The sequence below is a fragment of the Anolis carolinensis genome, chromosome 6 (genome assembly GCF_035594765.1).
Source record: "Anolis carolinensis isolate JA03-04 chromosome 6, rAnoCar3.1.pri, whole genome shotgun sequence".
In the NCBI taxonomy this organism is placed as follows: Eukaryota; Metazoa; Chordata; class Lepidosauria; order Squamata; family Dactyloidae; genus Anolis; species Anolis carolinensis.
The window spans coordinates 72,569,497-72,585,984 of NC_085846.1; the positions used below are offsets into that span (position 1 = coordinate 72,569,497).

The 16,488-nt window shown below is 43.2% G+C and overlaps 2 protein-coding genes across 3 annotated transcripts in view; one reads left to right on the forward strand and one right to left on the reverse strand.

Moving 5' to 3' along the window:
• The window catches only part of gadl1 (glutamate decarboxylase like 1), a 155,543-nt gene that overhangs the window by 124,698 nt on the left and 14,357 nt on the right, over positions 1-16,488 (forward strand). The window lies entirely within an intron of this gene.
• Positions 12,349-14,692, reverse strand: LOC134292636 (endogenous retrovirus group FC1 Env polyprotein-like). The gene has a single exon (XM_062958197.1). The coding sequence runs from the start codon at positions 14,494-14,496 to the stop codon at positions 12,874-12,876; it is 1,623 nt and encodes a 540-aa protein (XP_062814267.1). The 5' UTR covers positions 14,497-14,692; the 3' UTR covers positions 12,349-12,873.

A 16,488-nucleotide genomic window follows, 5' to 3' on the forward strand; every position in this document is an offset into this window, starting at 1 on the left:
GGGATATGCAACTCTTTTTCAAAGCGTCCCTGCAGACACACACACACAAGGCAAGGCAGAAAGGCAGGCTTTCCTTTCCCCAAAAGGAGTTGTATTTTGAAGTGGATGGGATATGCAACTCTTTTTCAAAGCGTCCCTGCAGACACACACACAAGGCAAGGCAGAAAGGCAGGCTTTCCTTTCCCCAAAAGGAGTTGTATTTTGAAGTGGATGGGATATGCAACTCTTTTTCAAAGCATCCCTGCAGACACACACACAAGGCAAGGCAGAAAGGCAGGCTTTCCTTTCCCCAAAAGGAGTTGTATTTTGAAGTGGATGGGATATGCAACTCTTTTTCAAAGCGTCCCTGCAGACACACACACACAAGGCAAGGCAGAAAGGCAGGCTTTCCTTTCCCCAAAAGGAGTTGTATTTTGAAGTGGATGGGATATGCAACTCTTTTTCAAAGCGTCCCTGCAGACACACACACACAAGGCAAGGCAGAAAGGCAGGCTTTCCTTTCCCCAAAAGGAGTTGTATTTTGAAGTGGATGGGATATGCAACTCTTTTTCAAAGCGTCCCTGCAGACACACACACAAGGCAAGGCAGAAAGGCAGGCTTTCCTTTCCCCAAAAGGAGTTGTATTTTGAAGTGGATGGGATATGCAACTCTTTTTCAAAGCGTCCCTGCAGACACACACACACAAGGCAAGGCAGAAAGGCAGGCTTTCCTTTCCCCAAAAGGAGTTGTATTTTGAAGTGGATGGGATATGCAACTCTTTTTCAAAGCGTCCCTGCAGACACACACACAAGGCAAGGCAGAAAGGCAGGCTTTCCTTTCCCCAAAAGGAGTTGTATTTTGAAGTGGATGGGATATGCAACTCTTTTTCAAAGCGTCCCTGCAGACACACACACAAGGCAAGGCAGAAAGGCAGGCTTTCCTTTCCCCAAAAGGAGTTGTATTTTGAAGTGGATGGGATATGCAACTCTTTTTCAAAGCGTCCCTGCAGACACACACACACAAGGCAAGGCAGAAAGGCAGGCTTTCCTTTCCCCAAAAGGAGTTGTATTTTGAAGTGGATGGGATATGCAACTCTTTTTCAAAGCGTCCCTGCAGACACACACACAAGGCAAGGCAGAAAGGCAGGCTTTCCTTTCCCCAAAAGGAGTTGTATTTTGAAGTGGATGGGATATGCAACTCTTTTTCAAAGCGTCCCTGCAGACACACACACAAGGCAAGCCACAAAGGCAGGCTTTCCTTTCCCCAAAAGGAGTTGTATTTTGAAGTGGATGGGATATGCAACTCTTTTTCAAAGCGTCCCTGCAGACACACACACACAAGGCAAGCCACAAAGGCAGGCTTTCCTTTCCCCAAAAGGAGTTGTATTTTGAAGTGGATGGGATATGCAACTCTTTTTCAAAGCGTCCCTGCAGACACACACACAAGGCAAGGCAGAAAGGCAGGCTTTCCTTTCCCCAAAAGGAGTTGTATTTTGAACTGGATGGGATATGCAACTCTTTTTCAAAGCGTCCCTGCAGACACACACACACAAGGCAAGGCAGAAAGGCAGGCTTTCCTTTCCCCAAAAGGAGTTGTATTTTGAAGTGGATGGGATATGCAACTCTTTTTCAAAGCGTCCCTGCAGACACACACACACAAGGCAAGGCAGAAAGGCAGGCTTTCCTTTCCCCAAAAGGAGTTGTATTTTGAAGTGGATGGGATATGCAACTCTTTTTCAAAGCGTCCCTGCAGACACACACACAAGGCAAGGCAGAAAGGCAGGCTTTCCTTTCCCCAAAAGGAGTTGTATTTTGAAGTGGATGGGATATGCAACTCTTTTTCAAAGCGTCCCTGCAGACACACACACACAAGGCAAGGCAGAAAGGCAGGCTTTCCTTTCCCCAAAAGGAGTTGTATTTTGAAGTGGATGGGATATGCAACTCTTTTTCAAAGCGTCCCTGCAGACACACACACAAGGCAAGGCAGAAAGGCAGGCTTTCCTTTCCCCAAAAGGAGTTGTATTTTGAAGTGGATGGGATATGCAACTCTTTTTCAAAGCGTCCCTGCAGACACACACACAAGGCAAGCCACAAAGGCAGGCTTTCCTTTCCCCAAAAGGAGTTGTATTTTGAAGTGGATGGGATATGCAACTCTTTTTCAAAGCGTCCCTGCAGACACACACACACAAGGCAAGCCACAAAGGCAGGCTTTCCTTTCCCCAAAAGGAGTTGTATTTTGAAGTGGATGGGATATGCAACTCTTTTTCAAAGCGTCCCTGCAGACACACACACAAGGCAAGGCAGAAAGGCAGGCTTTCCTTTCCCCAAAAGGAGTTGTATTTTGAAGTGGATGGGATATGCAACTCTTTTTCAAAGCGTCCCTGCAGACACACACACAAGGCAAGGCAGAAAGGCAGGCTTTCCTTTCCCCAAAAGGAGTTGTATTTTGAAGTGGATGGGATATGCAACTCTTTTTCAAAGCGTCCCTGCAGACACACACACAAGGCAAGCCACAAAGGCAGGCTTTCCTTTCCCCAAAAGGAGTTGTATTTTGAAGTGGATGGGATATGCAACTCTTTTTCAAAGCGTCCCTGCAGACACACACACACAAGGCAAGGCAGAAAGGCAGGCTTTCCTTTCCCCAAAAGGAGTTGTATTTTGAAGTGGATGGGATATGCAACTCTTTTTCAAAGCGTCCCTGCAGACACACACACAAGGCAAGCCACAAAGGCAGGCTTTCCTTTCCCCAAAAGGAGTTGTATTTTGAAGTGGATGGGATATGCAACTCTTTTTCAAAGCGTCCCTGCAGACACACACACAAGGCAAGCCACAAAGGCAGGCTTTTCTTTCCCCAAAAGGAGTTGTATTTTGAAGTGGATGGGATATGCAACTCTTTTTCAAAGCGTCCCTGCAGACACACACACAAGGCAAGCCACAAAGGCAGGCTTTCCTTTCCCCAAAAGGAGTTGTATTTTGAAGTGGATGGGATATGCAACTCTTTTTCAAAGCGTCCCTGCAGACACACACACACAAGGCAAGGCAGAAAGGCAGGCTTTCCTTTCCCCAAAAGGAGTTGTATTTTGAAGTGGATGGGATATGCAACTCTTTTTCAAAGCGTCCCTGCAGACACACACACAAGGCAAGCCACAAAGGCAGGCTTTCCTTTCCCCAAAAGGAGTTGTATTTTGAAGTGGATGGGATATGCAACTCTTTTTCAAAGCGTCCCTGCAGACACACACACACAAGGCAAGCCACAAAGGCAGGCTTTCCTTTCCCCAAAAGGAGTTGTATTTTGAAGTGGATGGGATATGCAACTCTTTTTCAAAGCGTCCCTGCAGACACACACACAAGGCAAGGCAGAAAGGCAGGCTTTCCTTTCCCCAAAAGGAGTTGTATTTTGAACTGGATGGGATATGCAACTCTTTTTCAAAGCGTCCCTGCAGACACACACACACAAGGCAAGGCAGAAAGGCAGGCTTTCCTTTCCCCAAAAGGAGTTGTATTTTGAACTGGATGGGATATGCAACTCTTTTTCAAAGCAGACACACACACAAGGAAGGCAAGGCACAAAGGCAAGCTTTTCTTTACCCAAAAGGAGTTGTATTTTGAACAGGAAAAACACCCACAGGACAGCCCTTTGCAAGTTTGCAACAACAAAACAAATAGAAAGACCTAAGACCCACACCACCAAACTCAGCCACAGACCACCCCACCTTTTCTCCTGTCCTGGTCTTCACACAGCCATGCTGTGACGCAGCAATGTTTCCTGCCTGCCTACACCAATGAATCTCTACCCTTCCACCCTCTCCCAAAGTCCCAGTGCGACTGAGCCACGAGGCGTGTGCACGCTGTTTTCATTAAGCACGTCCTACCAGCCCCTCCCCCTGGTTAAACGTGCTCTCTGATTGGCTACAAGGGGCAAACAACACTCTAGATTGCCCCAGTGGACTTAAAAAAGTTTGGATGATTTGACAAAGCATTTTTTAAAAACGAAAAAAAAGGCGCCATTACGGAAAACGGCCAATCGCGGTTCGAAACCGCGATATCCAGGCGTGTGGACAGCCAAGATTCAATATTGATTCAAAAAATCCGAAAAAAACGAATCAATAACGGTAAACGGGGAAAACGAATTATTTGAGCAAGCCTATTAGTTACACCTCTCTCTGTCTCTCTCTGTCTCTGCAAGGATGTTCACATTTAATCAATACAGAATAACAAGTCAAGTGCAACTTTATAAATCAGAACAAATGTAACAATAATTTAACTATCACATTATCATCTCAAAGTTTATCTGGACATAATGAAATGGCAGGCATCCTCCCCTCTTCCCCATCTAAGTAGTGTCAGGGATTAGGAGATTTGTTGCTTGTAGAATGGGACTGAAGAAAGAGACAGAGAATACTATGTAGCTTTGCAGTGCTGTGACCCCACCCTCCATTGGCTGTGGCCCTCAACCGGGTCAGTGGTGTTCCATATAAAAAAGATTCTAAACATGAGTAATGGCATATGGAATAGAGATCTGGAAACATCACTGACTAACATTTTCCATGTTCCAGAATATTGCTGTGATTCTCTCTATGTATGTGTACTGCCTTTTCAAGAAGCAGTGTTCTGGCCTCAAGTTTAGCAGGAAGAGAGTTCATTGCTGTAGAATCATAGAATCTTAGAATAATAAAGTTGGGAGAGACCGTGGGCCATCTAGTCCAACCCCTTGCCATGCAGGAAAAGCATAAAGTATCCATGACAGATGGTCATCCAACCTCTGTTTAAAAGTTTCCAAGGAACGAGCTTTCACCACACTCTGAGGCAGAGAGTCCCACTGTTGAACAATTAATAATGTTCAGGTGGAATCTTCTATCCTGTAATTTGAACCCGTTGCTCTGAGTTTTAAGGGCAGTAGAAACCAAACCTGCTCCCTCTTCCTTATGATACCCTTTCACATATTTATGCATGGCTATCATGTCTCCCCTCAACCTTCTCTTCTGCAGGCTAAACATGCCCAGTTCTTTAAGATGATCCTCATAGGGCATGGTCTCCAGATATTTGATCATTTTAGTTGCCCTCCCCTGGATACCTTGCTGCTTGTCATACCTCCTTTGAACTGAGGTCTAACCAAAGTAGAATTCAAAGGCACAATTTCTTCCCTCGATCTAGACACAATACTCCTTCTAATGCAGCCCAAAATCTCTTTTTTTAAGCAGCTGCATCATAAAGTTGGCTCATGTTGGCACATGTCCACAAAGACTCCAAGATCTTTCTCACATAGACTGTTGTCAGGCCAGGCATCACCCATTCTGTATCTTTGCTTTTTTTTCTGCCTAAGTGTAGCATCTTACATTTGTCCTTGTTAAAATTCATTCTGTTAGTTTTAGCTCAGCTCTCTAAACTGTCAAGGTCATTTTGAATTCTGATCCTGTCCTCCCTATCCCTCCTAATTTTGTGCCCTCTGCAAACTTGATAAGCAAGCCCTCTAAACATTCATCCAAGTCATTAATAAAGATGTTGAACAGTACTGGGCCCAGGACCAAACCCTGCAGCACTCCACTAGCCACCTCTTTCCAGGATGAAGAGGAACCATTGGTGAACACCCAGTTTCTCCATGATGCATGGTGATTCTGACAGCCCATCAGATGAGGTCATTGGATTGCCACAAGGTACAGAGCTAGACAAACAAATTTACTGACTTAGACTTTGGGACTGATGGAGAAGTGTAGAGATGTGGCCTTTCTCATCTTCCCCAGTGAAGCTTGGTCATAGACTGGGCAAAGGAGACCAGAATCCCAGCTTCCCATTAATATCCAAGAACTACAGCACCATTTGTCTTGTGAGTAGAATAGGAATGCTCAGCTAGAAGCATTTGGGCTTATGCTTATTCTAACATAGCCTGAATGTGACTGGGGCTGTTTTGGTAAGTTTCTAATGATCCTTAAGTAACACCTGATGGACAAGATATCCTTTTGCTATGTAAGATTTCTTCCTTAGAGTGAAAGCTTCCCTTTAAACATGTCTTTGCTTGATGTATGCATGTGGTAAATATAAGATTCCAGTCTCCCATGGGGGGGGGGGGATCTCTTTGGAGCAGTGGTGCACAACCTGTGGCCTTCCAAGTGTATGGGACTCCAACTCCTAGAAGCCCTAGCCAGCTTGTCCAATGGTCAAGAATTCTGAAGTCTAAAACACTGTCTAAGGCCACAACTTGTGCACCATTGTTTTAGAAAGATAAATGGGGGGAAGTGTAAATTAGAACCCCCATTAACTCCCAATAGGTTACTGAGTCATGTGTGGTAAACTAGTGGTGGTGGCAGATAGATACTATTTGGGGGTCCCCTCTCATACTCAAGAACAGGAAACTTGTATAGAACCCATTACATGGGGTATTGATGCTGCCTGATAGCAGGAGTCACATTACAGGAGGTGAAAGATCACATAATACATCTGTTTGTATTTTAATATACTAATCTATATAGTGATCCAGTGTGGTTCTTGGAAATGACCTGCAGCCTCGTTTTGTCCAATGACAACCTAAGAACTAAATATAACTAGGGTTTTTTTTTTTGTTTCAATCTTCCATTGTAATGTGAGAGGGACTGTTTGCAGTCAAAGCTGTGACTTGGGCCAGTGGAGAGGATGAACACTTTCCTACTATTTTTCCTCATTAGCAAGCTGCTAATTGCCCAGTGGGACAAAAAATTAAGACACAATTTTGTTTAATGGGTCAAATAACAGAAAATATATGCAGGAAAAGGATTGTGCCAATCCCTTTTCATCCCCAGTGCCTGCTGTTTAAACATTAAGAACTGGAAAATCTGAGTATGACATTTTCCACACTATACCCAGTTGTTTTTATACTTCACATACAGACACATACTCCCATGGAAACACACAAACCATGCAAAAGGATAGGAAAAGAAGAGCAAGAGCACTTGTGCATGAAAAACATTTAATATTATATTATTGATCTTCTTCTGCCATCTTCAGCCTCAAGGAAGCATTGGACACATTTTAACTTTGGCAGATGCTACATGTGAACTGAGAAAATGCCTTAGGCTAAATCCACATGAGAGTTATATCCCAGCTCAGTATCCTGCTCCAGTTTGACCCCATTAATGTCACACTCACTTGTTTTAGTTTGAACTCAGTGATCTTGAAAGCCACATAGTTCCCCAATCGTGAAATCACCTCATTACAAAAGAGCATTTCTATCATAGTCCTTCTCTTTCCCTTCTGAAATCTCATGACTTCTCTATTTTCTGTGCGCATGTATAAATGTGTGTTTGTTGGGAGAATTAAGAGCCTCCTCACAGTTTAGGCTAGAACGTTGAAAGTTTCCCACATGATCTCCCCTCAAAATAAACCTCTACATAATGGAACTACAAATTGGTAACCTTGTTGTAAACCTGCTGTAAACCAACCGAGCAAAAATTATAGCCATCCTTCCCTATGTTTCTGCTTGTCTAAAGGAATTTATTCTCCACTGCCCTCTTCCTTGGGAGCAAGCCCCACTGAACTCCCCCTTGGCAAGTGTGGCCTTGTCTTTTTTGTTTGTTTGTTTGTTTGTTTAATTCCGTGTACAGTGTTCCCTCACTACTTCGCAGTTCACTTTTTGTGGATTTGCTGTTTAGCAGTTTTTCAATAAACTCTAAAAGATTATTATAAATCATAAAAAATACAATTTACAGCCTAAGGAAGGGAGGAAGGAGAAGCCAAAGGGAGAGAAAAGGAGCCTAAGTGGCAACGGGAGGAGAAGGAGGCGATTTATCAACACACGATTGGTTGATAAAGACTTAAAATAGTGTATAACTACTAAAATAATGTATAAATGTTAAATTAAATATAGCGTCCCTACTTCACAGATTTTCACTTATTGCGGGTCGTCCTGGAACCTAACCCCCCACAATAAGTGAGGGAACACTGTATTTATGTGTGCAGATATCTGCATATTCAAATATATGAAGGGACACATCCATTTCAGAAGCTCTGTAAACCTCAGATAGTCCAATGTTTAAATTACTGGAGAGTAATACTAGAACTTGGCGCCATCAGATAAAAGGAAGGGCTTTTTCATACAGTACTTTGGTCGATTTACAGGATTTATTGTTCTAAAATGTATTTGTGGATATTGCTCTAAGATGTGATAATGTTTAGACAAAATTTTTTTAAAGCATTCCCACATGGCAATAAGGATAAAGCTAGAAATATGCATGCTGAATATATGTTAACTCTATTGTCCAAGATACAGTAGATATTTGCATACCAGTGTTTTGGAAGCACACATAGTAAGGTGCTGTTGTCTTCATTCCCGCTTGTGAGATTACCATAGGAATCTGTTAGGCCACTGTGAGGAAAGAAAGCTGGACCTGATTAACCTTTGGTCCGATTCAGCATAGTTCTTCTTATTGTTCTTACAGCCAATTCAGTTCCTTTTCTTGAAGTGTGTAATTGTGATGTAATGTAATATAGATACTCTAAGAGCTTTTGATCTTTAATTGCTGCTTCCTATTTTTGAGTCATCATTTCCATACCTCACAACCTCTGAGGATGCCTGCCATAGATGTGGGCGAAACGTCAGGAGAGAATACTTCTGGAACATGGCCACACAGCCCGAAAGACATACAACAACCATTTTCATATTTCTTATTATTTAAATGTTATTTTGCATAAGCTGCACACAAATGCAACTTGTGAATTCGCCCTTACTCATAGTAAAAAGAAAACAGGAAAAGAGTACTGTGAACCTTAATCCATCATCTTTCCACATCTCCATTTGGATTGTTTGCTCATTGTCCTATTAATCCTCTCTTCTGTAAAGGAAGGAAGTTAATACGTGCCAATCTATGTTTAAATTAGAGAAAAAAACACATTCATTTAACATTATGAAATATCGAATATTATTTGATTTAATTATCAGATGTATAATAATTATGCCTTATGTTCTGATAATGAATATTGGTGCATGGCTCACAAATGCCTTGAATTTAATTTGCTTAATAAAATGGATTGAATAGTAACAGGATTAAAATCTGGCATAGAACCCAAACAGTGGGATTTCTAGCTCTTTGAACAAATATTGGACTCTAGGATATCCGTTCTAGGATATGACTGACTTCTTAAACTGACACCTGAGTCCATATAGAAGACTCAGTTAAATATGTTTGTAGCTTAGCTGCTAGTGCTTAACTCTTCTTCCTTGTCTAAAACATAAATGGGAATGTTTGAAAAGTCTCCTTACTGACTAATCCAAGGAGCCCAGTTTCTACTTCTTACAGATTCTCTAGAAGACAAAAAATAGCACACTTATTGAAGCATGTCCCTGTTCAGGTGTGACACTAAGCCTGGAATACTGTAAATATTTATTTTATTGTATTTTCCTTGGAATCCAGTGTTTTTTGCTTCTGGGTAGATATGGTTGTCTTAAAATCATAGTCCTTCTTTTCCTTTTGTGCAGTGTTTATATGATCCATACTTGGCAAGAATTCCTCATTATTGACTGTCCTGGCTAAGGCAACTAGGACTTGCAGTCCAACATCTGAAGGGCTGCTGAATTCCTGCCATAGTTGGATGTTCATATATCCAAACCTAAAACTTCTGAAACAGCCAATTGCCAATATGGAAAAAAATGTTAATTTGTAAGCAGAATTTGATTTATGGAGTTTGGGAAGAGCTGCAAACTTGCGGTTATCTCAAACTAAGAACAGAAGCTTCTAAACTCCAACTCAAGGGGAGCCTGAAGCTCGAGGCTACACATGTATGGCATTATAAACCATGGATTAGCATTGCAACTGAGTACAATATCTATACTGGGTATTATCTCTGGAACAGATTTTTTTGAACAGGCATTACGACTACAGGGCAGAAGAAGAATTGCCAAAAGTGCTTTCCTTCCCATTCTGTTGACAAGGCGACTCAGCCAAGTCTCCGTTAATGCCTATAAAATCATATTTACCTTGCTGCACTAGGACTTCAACAAATCTTGTTTGTTTCCAAAACTCTGCACATTGGTGTCTAGACTTCTGAAGCTTTGTTTAATCCCACCTATGATTTAACAGTCAGTTTTTCTGTGGATCCCATTCTCTCCCTTAGCATCTTCTCCAGAATTCATATCCATATGTTTAGAACTTGCCCCGGGGCTGAGGTTTAATCTGCCATCTTCAAACAACCCCTTACCCCCACAAGAACTTTGTTTAAAGCCGTCTTGATCAGACCTGCCGTGCCAATACCAATGATAAGATGTAGCTCCTATTTAGCCAGTAGTCCTCTAGGAAGTGAAGACCATAAGCCCCAAAAGCCAAATCTCTCCCATCTACATAGTTAGTCATTGACTTTTAGCATCTTCCTGCCCTCTGTCTTTCAGAACAGACAAGAATGCCACCTGTGCCTCAAACCCCTTCATCTTCCTTACTAAAGCTTCATAATCAGAGGTGATCTACACAAAGGTGTTTCCAACAGTGTTGTTGGAACCCACATGAATAAGGAGAAAGGGTACAGATCTATGTTCTTGCTAAGTTTTGACAAACTGTCAGTGACATCCTGGATACGTGTGCCATCCTTTTTCAGCTTGTCAGGCTAGTACACAGGTGTCTCTACACCCCTGAGCTATGAGTCTCTAACCAGCAGCATATTTCTTTTCTTCTTGCTGTCTCCCCCACCTACTCTGTATATATCAAGTGATATATAACAAGTATTAAAATAAAAGTGATTTCATATATTAGCATGTATCATAAACTTCTGGAAGCTATCTCCACTATTTCTTCATCTGAATCTGCTGAGTTCTTTTGATAGACAGTGGATAGATTCCCTAGGCTTCAAATCTCTAATGTCATTTGTGACAAACTCCACTTAAAAGATTATTATCAGTAATTAATCAATGGTGAAAGTTTATTGTTTTTCATTTTTAATTACAGTATTTGTGTTAGGATGTTGCTTTGTTGTAAATTTTACTACTCATTTGTGTTTTGGGGAAGCAGGAATTGTATTTTTTATTGGGATAGTTATAAAATATTTAATGAGTACCATATAACTGCATTTAGCATTGCTTATTGGCAATACAGCTATAAAGAGACTTCACATCCCATCTGGTGAACAGCTTTTGCCTTTTAGCAAGTAAATATACCAAGAGTATCTCATGGACATGGTATATGGTCTTGTACACTTTAGGATGAGTGTCTCTTAATTGAGAACAGATTGAGTCTAAGACCATGCTTGGTGCTCCCAAAATTATTTATAAAGCAGATATGGGGGAAAGGGTACATCATAACTGCCTATGTTCAACTTTTTTTATGGGCCACCTTGAAAACATCCCACTCCAGCTTTAACGTGACATGAGAATAGCCTAAGAAGATATGCATAGATTGATAAGTTTCTGACGAGTTGCTAAGAAATAAAGACACAAGTTGTAGCCAGTGGGCACAAAGATGGTCCTGGTTCCTGGCATATCTGAAAAAAATCCACTTCTTTACCCCAGATATTGAGAAGCACTGTGCTAAACAATGTTTTAGTTTCATATTCTGTAAAACTTTTGCTGTTTTTATTAAGTTAATAGCGCGTTTACATGATTCAAATGCACAACTTTTTTGGCTAAATGGCCATATCAAAATTGGGGTGTGATTTGCAACAAAGCGGCCGGTGAAGGGGTGAGCCTGTAAAGTGGCTAACGGAGAAGGGACAAGCTGGCAAAGTGACCAGAGAAAGGGGCAAGCTGGCAAAGCAACAATCCAGCAAAGCAGCTGGTGAAGGGCAATCTGGTAAAGCAGCTAGTGAAGGATGAGCTGGCAAAGTGGCCTTTCTCCTTTGTATCTCATCTCACCTGGGAGCCAAGGAGAAGTGGCACCACCTGCCAAGCCAAACCAAATCTGCCTCAGCTGAGGGCCATAGCTCCTCCATCAGGCAGAGGCTGGTGAATCTACTACCCTCAGCCTGATGGAGGTGAACAGGCACCTTTTTGGCACTTGATTCTAACGTGTCATCAAATGTAATAGCAAATGTATTTGGCTAAGCCAATAAAGATGCACATTAAATTCAAATAACTATGGTAATTGGACCATACCAGTCTTTGTGTCTCCCCTTTGCCTATGCAATATACTACACAATTTCTTAAACAGTCATAATACTTAAATATAGTAGACATGCACATCCCATGTAATTGTCTTCTGTGAATTATAGTGTAAGAAAGAAGCATTTTGGCTTGTGTGTGCCTTCAAGAGCCAGTGTCCTGTAGTAGTTTGAGCAGTGGGCTGTGATTCTGTAGACTAGAGACAATTTTATACTGTTTTTAATCACCGTACTGAAAGGGGTGATTTGGGAACTACCCCAATCACGGAAATTACCCGAGTTCGCCAAGCCGCTATGAGACCAATAAAGAGCCCAAAATTAGTTGAGGACAAACACACCTTTATTAGGTAGCTACCGGCTGACAGAGTCACACAGCAGTGTGTGGCTGGCAAAAGCTGTCGGCCAAGAGTGTTTCTAACTCGGCCAATTTATAGGGCAGTTGTTTATTACATTTTAGTTCCTCTTTCTGGACTGGAGTTTACTGGAAATTCTCCAGTTCAGTTTGTGGTGAGCTAGAGTTTCCTGCGTTGTCAACAAGTCCAGGATGTTTCAACCACAAGATTTCAGCAGGTGCGAGCAAAACACATGTAACGTATATATGTTGCATACAATTCTCGGAATTACCCTAACCGCAAGTTCAACCGAAACTGATTCTTGCTAAACTTAGACACATGCTGCAAAAACAGCAAGTTGCAAATCTTTATAATTCAGAGGGGAGACTGATCCTCCATTTCAAAGCAGACAGGCAATTCTAAAATGGAGTCACTTTGGGCTAAGTGACCCCTTCATTCCCCCGTTTTTTCTTGTAACCAAGGAAGACATTTTCTTGGTTACACAAACCAACCAATTACAGTGGGGTGGTTTCTTGCTCCATGGTGTTTAACTGCATGTACATGACACGCTGAACTTCCCTGTGCTGACTGAAAGTAGCAGTGATCAGTCTCGCCATCATGTTTCTTAAGCAGGACATAATACAAGGCAAAAAGAGCAAAGCCAGAAGTATAATTAGCAAAATTATAAACAATACTTTAACGAGGTCTCGTAACCAATTAAGATTCGGGAGCCAGCTAAAAAGCCAATCAAACCAACCAGTTCCCTTGGGGGTGTAAGTAGCCCTTATTGTGGAGACAACAGTGTTGATTTTGGCCACATCAGATTCAATAAGTCCAGACTCATTGACATAATGGCAGCAAGTTGTGTTCAACCATATGCATAAGCCACCTTCTGCTGCCAGAAGGTAATCTAATGCCATCTTGTGTTGCATAAGGACTCCTGCCAGTGAGTCAATTTCAGTCTGGAGTGCTTTCATGCCTATAACAGTCTGATTAGCCAAGATTTCCAGTTGGGCAGAGAGCCTCCTCAGTTGTTTGACATTTAGGGCAACTCCCAGACTAGGGAACAAGATTGTTGCAAATCTTTCTCCCTCTGAAAGATACGTATTATCAGGATCATAGCCACGTTTTTCATCATATGATCTTTTAGGCCTGTTCCACCGGTCAGCTGCTTCCAATGCATGCAGGGGCTGCTCTCGCGGGTGTATCCCAATATTAGTGGGGACTAGGGTACCAATGGTGCAGGTTCCAACCCATAGTGGGGGTAAGACTTTACCTCCCCACTTCCCACAAATCCAAAAATACCCTGGAGGCAATCCTCCCATTGCATGGTTATCAAGCAGTATACCGGGCCTTGGCCTTCCAGGAATTTGGTATTCCATTGGGAAATTTCCTCGCGTCCGGATCAAATCTTGCCGCGGTGGGGGTGCAGCCTTCACCACTGGTGATCGGGGTGAAGATGCAGCACCACCCACAGGCGGTTGTGGTGGAGCCGCCGCTCCCGCCTCAGGTGGCTGAGTTGCTGCCCGAGGCAGCTCCGACCCGGGCTTAACCACATATATTTTGGGGGGTGTGTTAACTTTCCCATTACGGGCCGGACGAGAGGGCGGTTTCTTGTCACCCCCTTCCGGTGAGGCCGCTTGCCTCCTCAATCTTTGCGTGTGACCATCCTGTTGTGGCTGTAGCTGTTCAACTCCAAAGTGTATGTTGTCATAATATACAGGGAGAGTGAGATTACAACGGGGATAATCCCCTACTTCTATGAGATTGGCTTGGGGGAAGTTCTTATGATCAATTTCTGAGATCCCTTCTTTTGATCGTGTCAAACAGGCTGATGCGGCTGGTGCAGAATCATCAAGGGCCAATAAAAATTGGGCCGAATCTGTCAACCCCTCCTCACGTTCATATGTCCAAGGGGTGAACAATTTCCATCCAGATATATCCAGCAGTGGCCCTGCTTTCATGACCCAACCCTCATATTGGGAGTGAGGGCTATGGGCACAAATCCAGCAGTCCGCAACCTCTGCTTCTTTGGCTATCTCTTTAATTAATTGGTGGAACATGTTCTTGTCCCAACCCATCTGAGTCTGCACCAATGGCATCATTATCAATATCAATAAGTATAAGTGTGTCCTCATTTTTACACTGGTGTTTGTCCTCAATATCACAAAATTTCAGCCAACAGAAAAACAGAATACAACCCACACAGGAACCCCCAATTCCCCACACCCAAAACCAAGTGTCCATTCGGTCTTTTGGGACACTCTCGGAAGTGTACCCTCCTTCCTTCTTCAAGGCGGTTCTTGGTAACCTGACCTCTGGGGCTAGCTCTAGGTAGCTTCGGGCCCCTCCTCTTCAGGGCAGCTCTTGGTAGCTTGACCCTTAGGGCGTGTGAGTGTGAATTTGAGTGGATTGTCCTTGTGTAGGTTTACCTTCCAGTAGTCAGGATCTTTGGTGGTGTAGTCCTTCTTGATACGAGTGTAATGTACCCACGGCTTTATACCCTTTAACTTCACAGCAGTAGGGGTTGTAAGTAACACCTCCAGTGGTCCCTTCCACCTTGGGCCGAGGGGATCGCACTTCCAATCTTTCAGCCAAACAAAGTCTCCTGGTGAGAAAGAATGTAACGCAGTAACGGGAAAAGGGTAACGCAGCATGCCAGTATATTTATACAGTTTGTTTAACACTGTACCCAAAGCTTGGACCTCTTTTATCAATTCTTGTTTTCCTAATTCATGTATGTCTCCTTGCAGAGGTCTAATTTTCAGAGGGGGTCTTCCATACAACAATTCATAAGGTGACAAACCCAAAACCCTGGTGGGGGTGCATCTAACCTTCAGTAATGCCATTGGCAATATTTGAACCCATGTCATTCCAGTCTCTTGACACATCTTTGAGATGGTTCCTTTCAAAGTCCTGTTCATCCTTTCCACTTTCCCCGAAGATTGGGGCCGGTAAGCACAATGCAATTTCCATGCGGTTCCTAGTAACTGGGCTAGGCACCCTAGGATCTGGTGAACAAAGGCCGGGCCATTGTCACTCCCAATGTGTAAAGGTATTCCGTACCTAGGGATTACATCCCTCATCAGGGCACGGCTGACCTCTACAGCCTTCTCAGAGGTGGTAGGATACGCTTCCACCCATCCTGAGAATGTGCATACCATTACCAACATGTAATGAAATCTTTGGACTTTTGGCATTTCAGTGAAATCAACCACTAGAGACTCAAAGGGTGTCGTTCCCAAATACTGAACTCCAGGTGGGAGCAATGGCCCCATCCTGGGATTGTTCTTAGCACAAATTTCACATCTTAGAGCAGCGGTTCTGGCCAAGGCATGCAAGCCGTCCACCCAGATTTGCCGTTCCAAGAGTGAAGCCATTCCTGTTGCACCTAAATGGGTTTGTCTATGAATCTCCTTCACCAATTCCCATCCCAAAGCTTTTGGGACGAAGATTTTCCCATTGGGTAATATGAGAATATTACCCTTCCACTTTGCCCCTTCTGCTAGGGCCCACTCCTTCTCTTGTGCAGAGTAAGTCATGGACTCTACTGTGGGTGTGACATCCAATTGCAAAACTGATTCCTCTGATGTGCTCTCATCTGCTGCTTTCCTAGCCTGTTGATCTGCCAGGCGATTTCCCTGTGTTACCTGATCCTCACCATACTGATGTCCCTTGCAATGCATGACTGCTACCTCCTTTGGTTCCCAAACTGCATCTAAGAGTTGCAAAATTTCTGTTGCATTCTTGATCTGCTGTCCAGCAGATGTCAGCAATCCTCTTTCCTTGTAAATGGCACCGTGGGCATGCAGAGTGGTGAAGGCATATTTTGAGTCAGTATAAATATTGACTCTTTTCCCTTTAGCCAATTGGAGGGCCCTTATTAGAGCAATCAACTCGGCCCGCTGTGCGGAAGTCCCCGGAGGCAACCCCTTTGCCTCTAGGGTCTCCCCGTTGCTATTCACCACTGCATACCCCGCTCTCCTTTCAGAACCAACCACACGACTCGACCCATCTGTGAAAAGCACCCATTCTGGAACCTGAAGTGGCAGGTCTTTGAGATCTGGCCTACTTGAATACACTTCATCCATCACTTCTAAACAATCATGCTGCATCAATTCTCCTTCTTC